The 13,240-nt window shown below is 41.1% G+C and overlaps 1 protein-coding gene across 1 annotated transcript in view; it reads right to left on the reverse strand.

Moving 5' to 3' along the window:
- The window catches only part of LOC126187441 (actin-related protein 3), a 102,772-nt gene that overhangs the window by 21,659 nt on the left and 67,873 nt on the right, over positions 1-13,240 (reverse strand). The window contains exon 6 of the mRNA XM_049928521.1: positions 3,972-4,190. Coding sequence (XP_049784478.1) covers positions 3,972-4,190 — 219 coding nt within the window. The remainder of the gene's footprint in view (positions 1-3,971; positions 4,191-13,240) is intronic.

Below are 13,240 nucleotides of genomic sequence, written 5' to 3' on the forward strand. Positions count from 1 at the left end.
GATGACTTCATAGATTTTAAAGGCCTTGCTAAAGACTACCTAAATACAAAAGATCTGGTATAAGTAAAATTTTCGACTTCCGCATTTCCCACAAGAATCCTAGCACAGTGAAATCGGCATCAGTTTTAGGTCTTGAAGATGATGTTATGGTAACTTGGAAAATGTTGATGTTTTAAAAAAAGATGTTAATCTTGACAATGTACAGGGTATTCATGACTTACCAAAAATACACTTTAAATCCAAAATCTCACAAGAAAAGAAGAATGATCTTTTGGGAATGACGGATTATATAGAGAAAGAAGAATACAAGGACTTCTACAGAGCCCTGCTGGAGAACAAAGATCAAGAGGCCTGCAACATGGAGGCGTAGGAAGAAGATGAGGAATAGGACTGCTTGGAGGAAAGAAGTACAGTACTATAAGTTTATTTCGATTACTACATGCAGATAAATTTGAATTTGATTTCTCGTACATATACGTGTTTTTACAATAAAACTGATTTCGTTAAAAACAATCAACTGTATCACAACAAATTTCAAAAGTGAATAAAGTCAAAATATCGTGTATATAGCTGAGAAACCCATAATAAATTTAGACATCTGATTCAGTTTTTGGTTTTCAGGTATCTTATACTTACTGATGAAATAAGAAGCGGAATAAACTGCTTCAAAAAACCATCCAAAATTTCATTTTACGCCTTTTCTATATTAGCCTAGCATTGAAAGAGTAAAATTATGTGTAAAGTTATTAAACGTTCTCAAAACTGCAATGGACTTACTATCTTTTTTTAACATAAACCCTTGACTTACATCCTTTTCACAAACTTAGTAAGGCACTTACAGTGTTTTCCAGAAGACGAAAGGATGGCACTTACTTCTTTTTCCATATAAGTCTTGTTCCCTTTATACATATTCATAAAAAAAACTGTTTTCATGTTTTGTAAAGGTATTTTGATATACACATTTTTTTCATAAAATTAATATAATCATCCAATATTTAAGACACATTTATTTCAATATTGAAAATTTTAGTTTGTGGCACTTGAATCCTATTCCATTTTTTATACACAATTTGAGACCATATTTGTCTGGTATGTTGGATATGAACTGAGTGAACCTGCATCTTGTTTTTCTTGGTAATAGCTGCTCATCAATGTTATATTTTCTCCAGTGTAGTAAAACTGAATACTGTTTTCAATGACCAAAAATGGAGATATCTAAGAAACTCTTGAAACCTGTGCCTCAGTATTATGTCCTTGATAAAAGTAGGCCCACAACAGCAGCACAACCAGAGATCATCCACAGACATATCTTTTGTACAAATGACACCCCGAGCATACATTACGGTTTCTCGAGTGACACAATCCAGTCATTGCTTTTTAATACTTTTCGAGCGTTTGATTCTGTGTATTTCTGTGCTGTACCACTGCTTCGTCAAAAATAAGATGGAAGGCACTGGTAACAGAGTCGTTGTTTCCTTCAGAACGTTCACAGCTAACATTTTTCCAGATGAAAAATTGGCATCTCTCACATGGTTCCATCCCTAGAAACAATCTTTGTAGACACTACCAACTGTGCCTGCTGTGACGCAGGTGGTGATGATTGACACGGATCAGCATATGAATCCTTTTCCACTAATTGCTTCCTGTTCACAATGTCTTCATCTTCTGTTGCCTCAAGTACATAATCATTATCTTCATCAGTGAAGTCAATTTCTGATTCAACATCGAAATTCTCTAAGAGATGTGACACTTCTTCAAAGTGCACGCTGATGATACACGAGCGAAACCATTTTTTTGCGGACAATGACTATTACCTGAATTACACAGGATAAAAATGTAGTAGACTGAAATTTACAAATGCCAAGTTGCAACAATGAGCAGCAACTGCGCTGCATGACTGGTGACTGTTGTCACTTCACTGTCAGATAATTTAAATATCTTCATAAAATAAATTACAGTGGGATAAACTGACACCCCCTGCCATTACAGGTACATCAGATAAAATATAAAAAAAATTGTAAATCCTATACATCAACGTAGAGAGGAGAAAAAAATTAGGAAAATCATATGATTTCATTAACAAAGTAAATAAATTGGAAATGAAGGAAAAAGTTTGAAAGGCATCATTTTGACCACTTTCGCCATTCTAGTGTTAAGCTCGCGCAGCGTTTCATTACACGATGCAACGTCAGTGCTTCTAACACACAGTCAAAACTATAGTGCTCATGATTTTAATGTTTACAGGGTAAATGGCACCGTGACACACGACACACCAACAAATTATCCATTAAAAGTCGCATTACTGAGTGTACATTAATTTCATGTCCACCCCATCTTCAGATGTTTACATTTATTTTGTTGTGAACATTGTTCCTTTACTTACAATGGTTTACATTAGCTCTATTACAACCTTCCACTGCAAAATTCTGCAATGCCACTAGTAACACACACACACACACACACACACACACACACACACACACACCTACATTCATGACCCATAAATAAATGTAAACATCTGAAGATAAGGTGCCAAGCATCTTGACATGTCATCATGGAAAAATATACTGTTATAAAAGAATCTGGTAGCAGCTAATTAATTGTAAATGACTTTTAATTCTAAAAGTTGCAGTGTTTTAATATGTCCACAAAAGACAAGAATTATTTACTAACATTAATACGAGAACAAATAGAAAACAAAATAAGGCAATGAGACAGGCAATCTCAGTCAACATGCAATGGAATAACTTTTAAGATTTTTGGCCATCTGAGTGTTTGAAATTTAGTGTATTAATATCCACAAACACTACTAGCAGCAAGTAATTTTTTAATATATGTTCAAAAATACTTTTGATTGCTGATTGCATAGACATGAGCTGTTTCTATAACATTAAACAAATTATGCCATCATTTCTCTGTTTGCTTTAAAACATTTGAAAATCTAAATTGCTAGAACTTAACATAGAAAGGCTATATTATACAAAAGCCAAACTGTAAAAATTATAACAGGATGTTGAATATCTGAAAATGTATCGTGACATGCGAAGCCATTGCTGCAATGGCAACACTGGTACCCGTCATATCACCAAAGTTAGACACTGTCGGACTTGGCTAGCACTTGGATGCATGACTGTCTGGACCTGCCAACCACTGTTGGCAAGCAGGGTGCACTCAGTACTGAGGCAACTGAGGAGCCACTCGATTGAGAAGTAGTGGCTCTAGTCACAAAAACTGACAACAGCTGGTGGAGGGAGGTGTGCTGACCACATGCCCTTACATATCTCCATCCAGCAATGCTTATTGGTTGAGGATGACACTTTGGTCAGTCAGTTGATACCGTTGGGCCTTACAAAGCCTGTTCGTACAGTTTGTACAGGTGGAATATAATCTGAGCACCTCTCTCTCTCTCACGAATTCCTTCTGTGGGTTAGAATGAAACCACCTGTGCCCTAAATATTTTGTGCTACATAAGGAAGATCAGCTGGAGAGAGAAGAATTATCAATGAAGATGTCCTGTGAAGAGTATAGGTAACCAGATATCTCCGGTGGCACATTCAAACAAGATACGACAAATTCTTAGGACAAATTTTAAGACACAATAACATGATCAGAAGAGCTACTTAGCAAAAGGAATAGTTAAGTAAAACCATGCATGCAGCATCTTTTAGGTGATGAGGGATGTGCTACGGATGCAGAAATTAAAAGGAAGGCATGTGCACTGCTACAAACCAACCTCACAGTTGAACACATTAAAGGAGAAAAAGAGGCGGCACAGAAAATGTGGGCATAGTCAAAATACTACCTGTGGTCAAATCCGGCTACTGAGCAAATACTGTATGCAGAACAGTGTATCTAAGTGCTAACTAAATAAGTAGCCTAATGCTTTATAAAGGTACAATGTGTATAATAAAATTATGTTATAAAGACTCTTATGTCACTATTTACAGCAATTTAGTACCATACATCCTTACCTTTATTCTCCCACCACTGAGTACTTCACTTAATTTTAATCTGGCGTCAACTGTTCGTTTAATATCTCTTTGTAAACGTCTTCCAAAGTCTCGAAACATAGTGGAACCTCCAGAAAGCACAATGTTATTGTAGAGAGGCCTTCGTACATCAATAGGGCAATTCTGAATCACAGTATCCACCACTTCGGAAAGTGGCATAGTAAAGTCAGGGTTTGAAAACTGTAAATGAAATGCAAATATAATGTGTGAGAACATAACAAAAAGCTGTCAGAAGTAGCCAAAACCCTAAATATAACGCGAAATTTTTCTGTTCCCCTAGTTTTTAAAAGAGATTGTTTGTGAAATATTTCAAATTCAAAAATAATACAAAAGCACATCATATGCTATTACACAATTTCATTGCAAAGATCACAACAATTACAACCTAAGTAAAATAAAGATTTCCCTACATAAAAACTCCGCAAAGATCTTACAAAATTGTAATTGTTGAATTAACAAGTGAAAATGTAAAGTAAAAGATGTAAAGGAAAAGCAACTCAAGTTTATTTCTAACAATAAAAAGAAATTATGCACTGTGTTATGCATAGTTTCTCATGTAATGGTACAGAGATCTCCAACTTAAGTTTGATTCAAACTAGAAAACCTAAGTTGTAGAAAATAAAATTTCATTTAACAGTAATATAAGCACTGACTCTTTGTAGCCCTGTTGTGTGTATTTGCATACAATAGACACATTTGGCATCACATTACAAAGTATTTCGATGACTGCAGGATCGAGGAATCAGTATGCAGTCTACCGTATTTACTCGAATCTAAGCCGCACTTTTTTTCCGGTTTTTGTAATCCAAAAAACCGCCTGCGGCTTAGAATCGAGTGCAAAGTACGCGGAAGTTCTGAAAAATGTTGGTAGGTGCCGCCACAACTAACTTCTGCCTTCGAATATGTGTAGCGCTGCACAGGCATGCTTTCCAGGCACAAAGATAAATACTGGCGCCAAAACCTCTGCGTAAGTAAAAAAAATTTAAAAAAAGGTGGAAGACGAGCTTTTTCTCCGCCCCGAGTTTCAACCAATTCATTTTCATACATTATCCAATGAAGCAAATACAATTTCCGTATTGTTCATCTTCGAATGTAGCAGCATTTCAATGTACTACGAAAATCCGACTGGCAAGACTGGGATGTTTGTCAATATGGCCAACTCTATGTTCTGAATTTTTTCCTACCTGTGAGAAGAGATGGTTGCTAATAGGAACTTCTATGAATTGTGAATCACACGCAGTATTCTCTTCACCATAAGAATAATACGAATATAAACATTTTACCATGCATCCTTTCGTATTTGCTGCTATCTCATTTAAATCCTGTCTGCCTAATAAACTATGAAACTAGAGTGAGACAACAACAAACGCGGAAGAATATACATATCATGTCATGTTTATATTCGTATTATTCTTATGCCTAATAGTGATACAGTCAGAATTGAAGCACGGCAATTGACTAGATTTTTAAATCTAAGATGACTAATTTCTGTGCAGAATATAATGTACTAAAGAGGCGTCTGCAAAGATTTTCAAACGGAGAAAAATTTTCGCTAAACTCTCGTTCAGAACATCTTCTGTCATATGCAGCCTATTATTTGGTTCTTCTTGATCATTATCAAAGAAAGCAGCAGTGTAGTAACAACAAATAGCAGTCTCTTGCCATTGTTTCGATAATGAGACGATTCCTCTCTTTTTAAAATTGTAAGCGGCGGTAGCGCGCACAAAAGCAAGCCATGCCGCGAGTGGCGACAGGCCGTGAGGCGTGAACTCATTATCAGAATGCGACAAACAATGCATGACTGTACAGTAATGCATTTTCAGCTTAGAGTGACGTAAACACCTATAACAAAGAGAACGGCACTTATCAGATCAGAGAAAAATAAGCAATCAATTCAAACCAGACGAAGCACGTGAAAAAGGAAGGGTACCCGTATAAATACGGACGGAGCGACTGACGCATAGCAATGGCTACCTGGTACAGCTTAACTGCTAAGCTTACGACTCGAAGCAAACTACTGTAGCTGTATCGTCATTTATTCGACCTAAATTGTGTCTCATATTACAATGGACGAACTTTGTTTCGATTTGGAGGTGTGGCCTAAAACTTTTCTCTCCTCTTGAATTTCGAGTCTCAAACTTCAGGTGCAGCATAGATTCGGGAAATTTTTTTTCGCTTGATTTCGAGTCTCATTTTTCAGGTGCGGCTTAGATTCGAGTGCGGCTTAGATTCGAGTAAATACGGTATATAACTCATATCAGTAACTGACTTGCAGTATGTGAGCGTCCTACAAATAAACCAAGTACACAAACACAGTAACCTAGACACACAAAGAATTTCAGAACACAATTTCCCTATCACTTCCATTTCATACAATGGAAGGAAAATATCATACTGACATTATTAATTCACTGCAGGCATGTTCCTGCTGACGCCGTAACTTTTAGAAAATTTCAACATCATGGTCGTCGTCAATTATTTGCTATTTATACAAAACAAACAAACATGAATGAAACACACAACTTTAAATATATAGATAAATTCTAGTAATAATTCTAGTTAATACTGTGATAATAAAATAAAAAATGTAACATAAAAATGGTCCTATGGATACTGTTTATAGACCACGTATGATTTCAAAAAATAAAATGTCAGAAAAGATGAGGCGGCATGTTCCAGAAAGCACTGTCAAACCTGTTCATAACACAGTCATGATTACTGTTACAATAATGGCATATCATTTAACTTTCCTCGCAAGCACTGAACAAAACATTGACCACGCATGAATGATGCACCAGAGGCATATTACATAGCCAGCAAATGTCACAGGCCAGAACTCATTCACAAGGGTGTGGATTCTTAAGCTGCATATTGCCTGATACACCCAGTGTCATACATGATTATAATACACAATAAATGTCATTCAAACTTAAGACAACCTTTCAATTAAAAGCATTAGGGCATAATGCAGTCAGCAGTGGTTGGACACAGCTTGCACTGATCAGCACATGCACAGTCGGGCACACATCACCATGGCAAGCATTAATACACTCCTGGAAATGGAAAAAAGAACACATTGACACCGGTGTGTCAGACCCACCATACTTGCTCCGGACACTGCGAGAGGGCTGTACAAGCAATGATCACACGCACGGCACAGCGGACACACCAGGAACCGCGGTGTTGGCCGGCGAATGGCGCTAGCTGCACAGCATTTGTGCACTGCCGCCGTCAGTGTCAGCCAGTTTGCCGTGGCATACGGAGCTCCATCGCAGTCTTTAACACTGGTAGCATGCCGCGACAGCGTGGACGTGAACCGTATGTGCAGTTGACGGACTTTGAGCGAGGGCGTATAGTGGGCATGCGGGAGGCCGGGTGGACGTACCGCCGAATTGCTCAACACGTGGGGCGTGAGGTCTCCACAGTACATCGATGTTGTCGCCAGTGGTCGGCGGAAGGTGCACGTGCCAGTCGACCTGGGACCGGACCGCAGCGACGCACGGATGCACGCCAAGACCGTAGGATCCTACGCAGTGCCGTAGGGGACCGCACCGCCACTTCCCAGCAAATTAGGGACACTGTTGCTCCTGGGGTATCGGCGAGGACCATTCGCAACCGTCTCCATGAAGCTGGGCTACGGTCCCGCACACCGTTAGGCCGTCTTCCGCTCACGCCCCAACATCGTGCAGCCCGCATCCAGTGGTGTCGCGACAGGTGTGAATGGAGGGACGAATGGAGACGTGTCGCCTTCAGCGATGAGAGTCGCTTCTGCCTTGGTGCCAATGATGGTCGTATGCGTGTTTGGCGCCGTGCAGGTGAGCGCCACAATCAGGACTGCATACGACCGAGGCACACAGGGCCAACACCCGGCATCATGGTGTGGGGAGCGATCTCCTACACTGGCCGTACACCACTGGTGATCGTCGAGGGGACACTGAATAGTGCACGGTACATCCAAACCGTCATCGAACCCATCGTTCTACCATTCCTAGACCGGCAAGGGAACTTGCTGTTCCAACAGGACAATGCACGTCCGCATGTATCCCGTGCCACCCAACGTGCTCTAGAAGGTGTAAGTCAACTACCCTGGCCAGCAAGATCTCCGGATCTGTCCCCCATTGAGCATGTTTGGGACTGGATGAAGCGTCGTCTCACGCGGTCTGCACGTCCAGCACGAACGCTGGTCCAACTGAGGCGCCAGGTGGAAATGGCATGGTAAGCCGTTCCACAAGACTACATCCAGCATCTCTACGATCGTCTCCATGGGAGACTAGCAGCCTGCATTGCTGCGAAAGGTGGATATACACTGTACTAGTGCCGACATTGTGCATGCTCTGTTGCCTGTGTCTATGTGCCTGTGGTTCTGTCAGTGTGATCATGTGATGTATCTGACCCCAGGAATGTGTCAATAAAGTTTCCCCTTCCTGGGACAATGAATTCACGGTGTTCTTATTTCAATTTCCAGGAGTGTATAAATCGTACAAATGCCTCCATACAAACATGCTATAAATATCTGATCACATTATCATGTCACAATTTTCCTGATTTTGATTACAAGGTTATCAGAGGAGGGAGAGGGGGAGAAAGAGGGGGAGCATATAATAAAAATCAGGACATATATTTGATACCAATGAAACAGAAGCAAGGAGGAAATTCATAAGTGCAGGTTTTATTGTTGCTAAAAAAATTAATAAACAGCATAATAGGTCTCAAACAGAATACTTTTGAATATAATAGAAGGAAACATTCCACGTGGGAAAAAATATATCTAAAAACAAAGATGATGTGACTTACCAAACAAAAGCGCTGGCACGTCGATAGACACACAAACAAACACAAACATACACACAAAATTCTAGCTTTCGCAACCAACGGTTGCCTCGTCAGGAAAGAGGGAAGGAGAGGGAAAGACGAAAGGATTTGGGTTTTAAGGGAGAGGGTAAGGAGTCATTCCAATCCCGGGAGCGGAAAGAACTTACCTTAGGGGGAAAAAAGGACAGGTATACACTCGCACACACACACATATCCATCCACACATATACAGACACAAGCAGACATATACAGAGGCAAAGAGTTTGGGCAGAGATGTCAGTCGAGGCGGAAGTGCAGAGGCAAAGATGTTGTTGAATGACAGGTGAGGTATGAGTGGCGGCAACTTGAAATTAGCGGAGATTGAGGCCTGGTGGATAACGGGAAGAGAGGATATATTGAAGAGCAAGTTCCCATCTCCGGAGTTCGGATAGGTTGGTGTTAGTGGGAAGTATCCAGATAACCCGGACGGCGTAACACTGTGCCAAGATGTGCTGGCCGTGCACCAAGGCATGTTTAGCCACAGGGTGATCCTCATTACCAACAAACACTGTCTGCCTGTGTCCATTCATGCGAATGGACAGTTTATTGCTGATCATTCCCACATAGAATGCGTCACAGTGTAGGCAGGTCAGTTGGTAGATCACGTGGGTGCTTTCACATGTGGCTCTGCCTTTGATCGTGTACACCTTCCCGGTTACAGGACTGGAGTAGGTGGTGGTGGGAGGGTGCATGGGACAGGTTTTACACCGGGGGCAGTTACAAGGGTAGGAGCCAGAGGGTAGGGAAGGTGGTTTGGGGATTTCATAGGGATGAAGAGGTTACGAAGGTTAGGTGGACGGCGGAAAGACACTCTTGGTGGAGTGGGGAGGATTTCATGAAGGATGGATCTCATTTCAGGGCAGGATTTGAGGAAGTCGTACCCCTGCTGGAGAGCCACATTCAGAGTCTGATCCAGTCCCGGAAAGTATCCTGTCACCAGTGGGGCACTTTTGTGGTTCTTCTGTGGGAGGTTCTGGGTTTGAGAGGATGAGGAAGTGGCTCTGGTTATTTGCTTCTGTACCAGGTCAGGAGGGTAGTTGCGGGATGCGAAAGCTGTTGTCAGGTTGTTGGTGTAATGGTTCAGGGATTCCGGACTGGAGCAGATTCGTTTGCACGTAGACCTAGGCTGTAGGGAAGGGACCATTTGATGTGGAATGGGTGGCAGCTGTCATAATGGAGGTACTGTTGCTTGTTGGTGGGTTTGATGTGGACGGACATGTGAAGCTGGCCATTGGACAGGTGGAGGTCAACATCAAGGAAAGTGGCATGGGATTTGGAGTAGGACCAGGTGAATCTGATGGAACCAAAGGAGTTGAGGTTGGAGAGGAAATTCTGGAGTTCTTCTTCACTGTTAGTCCAGATCATGAAGATTTCATCAATAAATCTGTACTAAACTTTGGGTTGGCAGGCCTGGGTAACCAAGAAGGATTCCTCTAAGCGTACCAACAATTAAAGGGAACAGCCATGGGTACCAGGATGGCCCCTTCGTACGCCAACCTATTCATGGGTCGCTCACTGTTAGCTGCATACATTACTTTGTATATTATGGGAAAAAAAAAAAAAAAAAAAAAAAAAAAAAAAAAAAAAAAATCGACACACAGAAACATACCATGTAATGAAAATGAATCACAACAGTTACATTTGCTGCCATAACTGTCATCCACAGAGCAATACGATAATCTGTCGGACACAGAGCAATACTGATCAAGGTGGCCCGTTGGTTAGCACACTGGAGTCTCATTTGGGAGGACGACGGTTCAATCCCGCATCCGGCCATCCGGATTTAGGTTTTCCGTAATTTCCCTAAATCGCTCCAGACAAATGCCGGGATGGTTCGTTTGAAAGGGCATGGCCGACTTCCTTCCCTGTCCTTCCCTAATCCGATGTGACCGATGACCTCGCAGTTTGGTCTCTTCCCCCAAACAACCCAACCCAACAGAGCAATACGACAATGTCAAACAGAATGGAGGGTGCAACTTAAGCCCATTCTCTGGTTGCCTTTTGCAATCAGTGTCGTATCACTGAGGAACATAATCCATGAAAAAAATCTTCAGGATATCTTTGTCCAGTAATGGATATTAGTGCTTGTGACGCTGCTGCTGCCACTGTTGATTATAACTGTTGTCTTCAGTAATATCCTTGTTTCACTTGTCTATTCTTATATCGCCCTGTCTCTTCCGTTCCGTGGGCGCTGATGACCCCGCTGTTTAGCGCCTGTAAACCTCAAACACACACACACTCTTCCGTTCCACGTTAAGAGGCAGAATGTCTTAGTAGAATACCCATTGCATAACCTGCCTCCACAGCTTAGAATGCTAACACGCGTTTGTGCAGTGGCACTCGATTATGAGGTAAGCCAGTTCGAATCCTGGTGGCGGATTAAATTTTCACTGCCTATTTGGCCAGCAAGGGTAGGAGAGGTGGTGGCATTAAGTTCCTGATCACCAGTATTTGTGCCAATGTTCTGGATTAAATTTCAAATCTTTCTGCAGTTTCTCATGAAATGGGTGCACATGACACTGTTGACGGTGATCTGGATGGGGAAATTATGATTCACGGCCCCCTCGGTGCTATTTATGAGGAGCAGGCTATGTGTTGGCATTGGGTTTCACCCTCTCCTTTCATCTTCATCTCCAACATGAACAAGACACTGCAAACACATCCATTAGTCACCTACACTTAACAGTTACACTTACTTACATAGCTCATACTTCATGACAGAAAGGTGCCTTCAGGCACAAAGGACAGGGAAAACCTTTACAGTTAGGTGTTTGACCAGCCCTTTGGGCTCTCTCAGCCATTGATGCTAAACTTGCCTTTACCCACTGAGTTTTATCTCCTTCTGAGAATAGATTTCCACCAGAATACATCTACTTTCATTTTGAGCTTTACAGCACATTTAGCTTTTAAAATTTTTCTGTAGCACCACATTTAAAGCACTTTCAGTACGTATTTATCCCATTTTTTATATGGTCCACAAAATGCTGTGCTCCAAACACAATAGTTTCAGATATTTCTGCTTCAGTTTCATCTGAATATTTACTAACAGTAGACTGTTACAAGAAAGAAGTCATAGCCTGTACAAATGTGCTTCCGGTATCTTTCTGCCTTCAGCCATCTTATTTAAGCATGCTTCTTCTGCTTCTCTTCTTCTTACTACAGTCGCATGGTTGCGGGTTTCGGTTTATTTTGACAATTGTTTTGTCTTGGCAATTATTTATTTTGAAGTTTATGGTCAGATGCCCTTTCTGTCACCATATTCGTAGTGTGCTCATCTGTCTATCAGTTGTGTAAACATCTTTCTGTCCAGTAATGAGTTTAAATGCTTGTGTATTGTGCTTTTATGCAGTGGAGATTCGAGAATAGTCTGGCATTTGCTGAAATGAGTGTCGGAAACCAGGTTGCCTGGTTTACTGACTAAAGGTCCAGATGTGGACTTGGCTGAGTTTGAGTAATCTTACTGTCTTGTAAGCTACTACACTGCATACTTTCTATATAACAGAATTCTTTCTTATTCTGCATACTTTACAATTACAATGTTTTCTTGTATTACCTTTCCTCATTTCCAATTTTTATCTGCAACCTAAATACTGTGCTAAGTAGCACATCCATTTCATTCAACAGTAAATCTTCTACTGTAAGAATTTTCACACCTGTGGAACATAGCATCCATATGTATTTTAACTGCTCTTTCATTCCTGCTCTAAAGTTTCTTTAATTTCTATCACTTGAGCAAGCTCTGCAGCCTAATATTTTTTGTCCATGTTTGACACTTTTATGGAAATCTTGCTGTTTATGACATGAACAAATTAATATCATTAAGTGTCAGTCAGACACATGACTGATGCAGATGACATCTTTAATTTGCTTGCAGCCCAGAATTTGGTTACAAAATCTGTCATCAACCATGATGTAATCCTACTGGCAACCGTCATAGCTGTTAACCCCCCCCCCCCCCCCCCAATCCGTCTGTCCACGTAACACACTATCGAGACACATTAATGTGACCACTTGTCAAAAGCCTGAATAATCACCTTCTGCACATCACTGCATGACGTGGGAAAAGAGTCAGTGAGGTCATGGAAGGTACTGACAGGGAGGTGGAGCCATGTTGACTCCGGTGCCACGGCCAGCTGCACTAGGTTTCTCGACTGAAGATCTGTGGTGCATACACTCTGATCGAAATGGTCTCACAGATTTTTGATTGAATTTAAATCTGGGGTGTTATGTGGCCAGGAGAATACGGTAAACTCATCTTGGTGATCTACACACCACTCTCATACATTGCAAGCTATGTAGCACATTGCATAAAACATAAAACACGATTCATCTGAAAAGACAGCCTATCGCCACTCAGTGGATGTCCAGTTGTGGTATAG

The sequence above is a fragment of the Schistocerca cancellata genome, chromosome 5 (genome assembly GCF_023864275.1).
Source record: "Schistocerca cancellata isolate TAMUIC-IGC-003103 chromosome 5, iqSchCanc2.1, whole genome shotgun sequence".
NCBI lineage: Eukaryota > Metazoa > Arthropoda > Insecta > Orthoptera > Acrididae > Schistocerca > Schistocerca cancellata.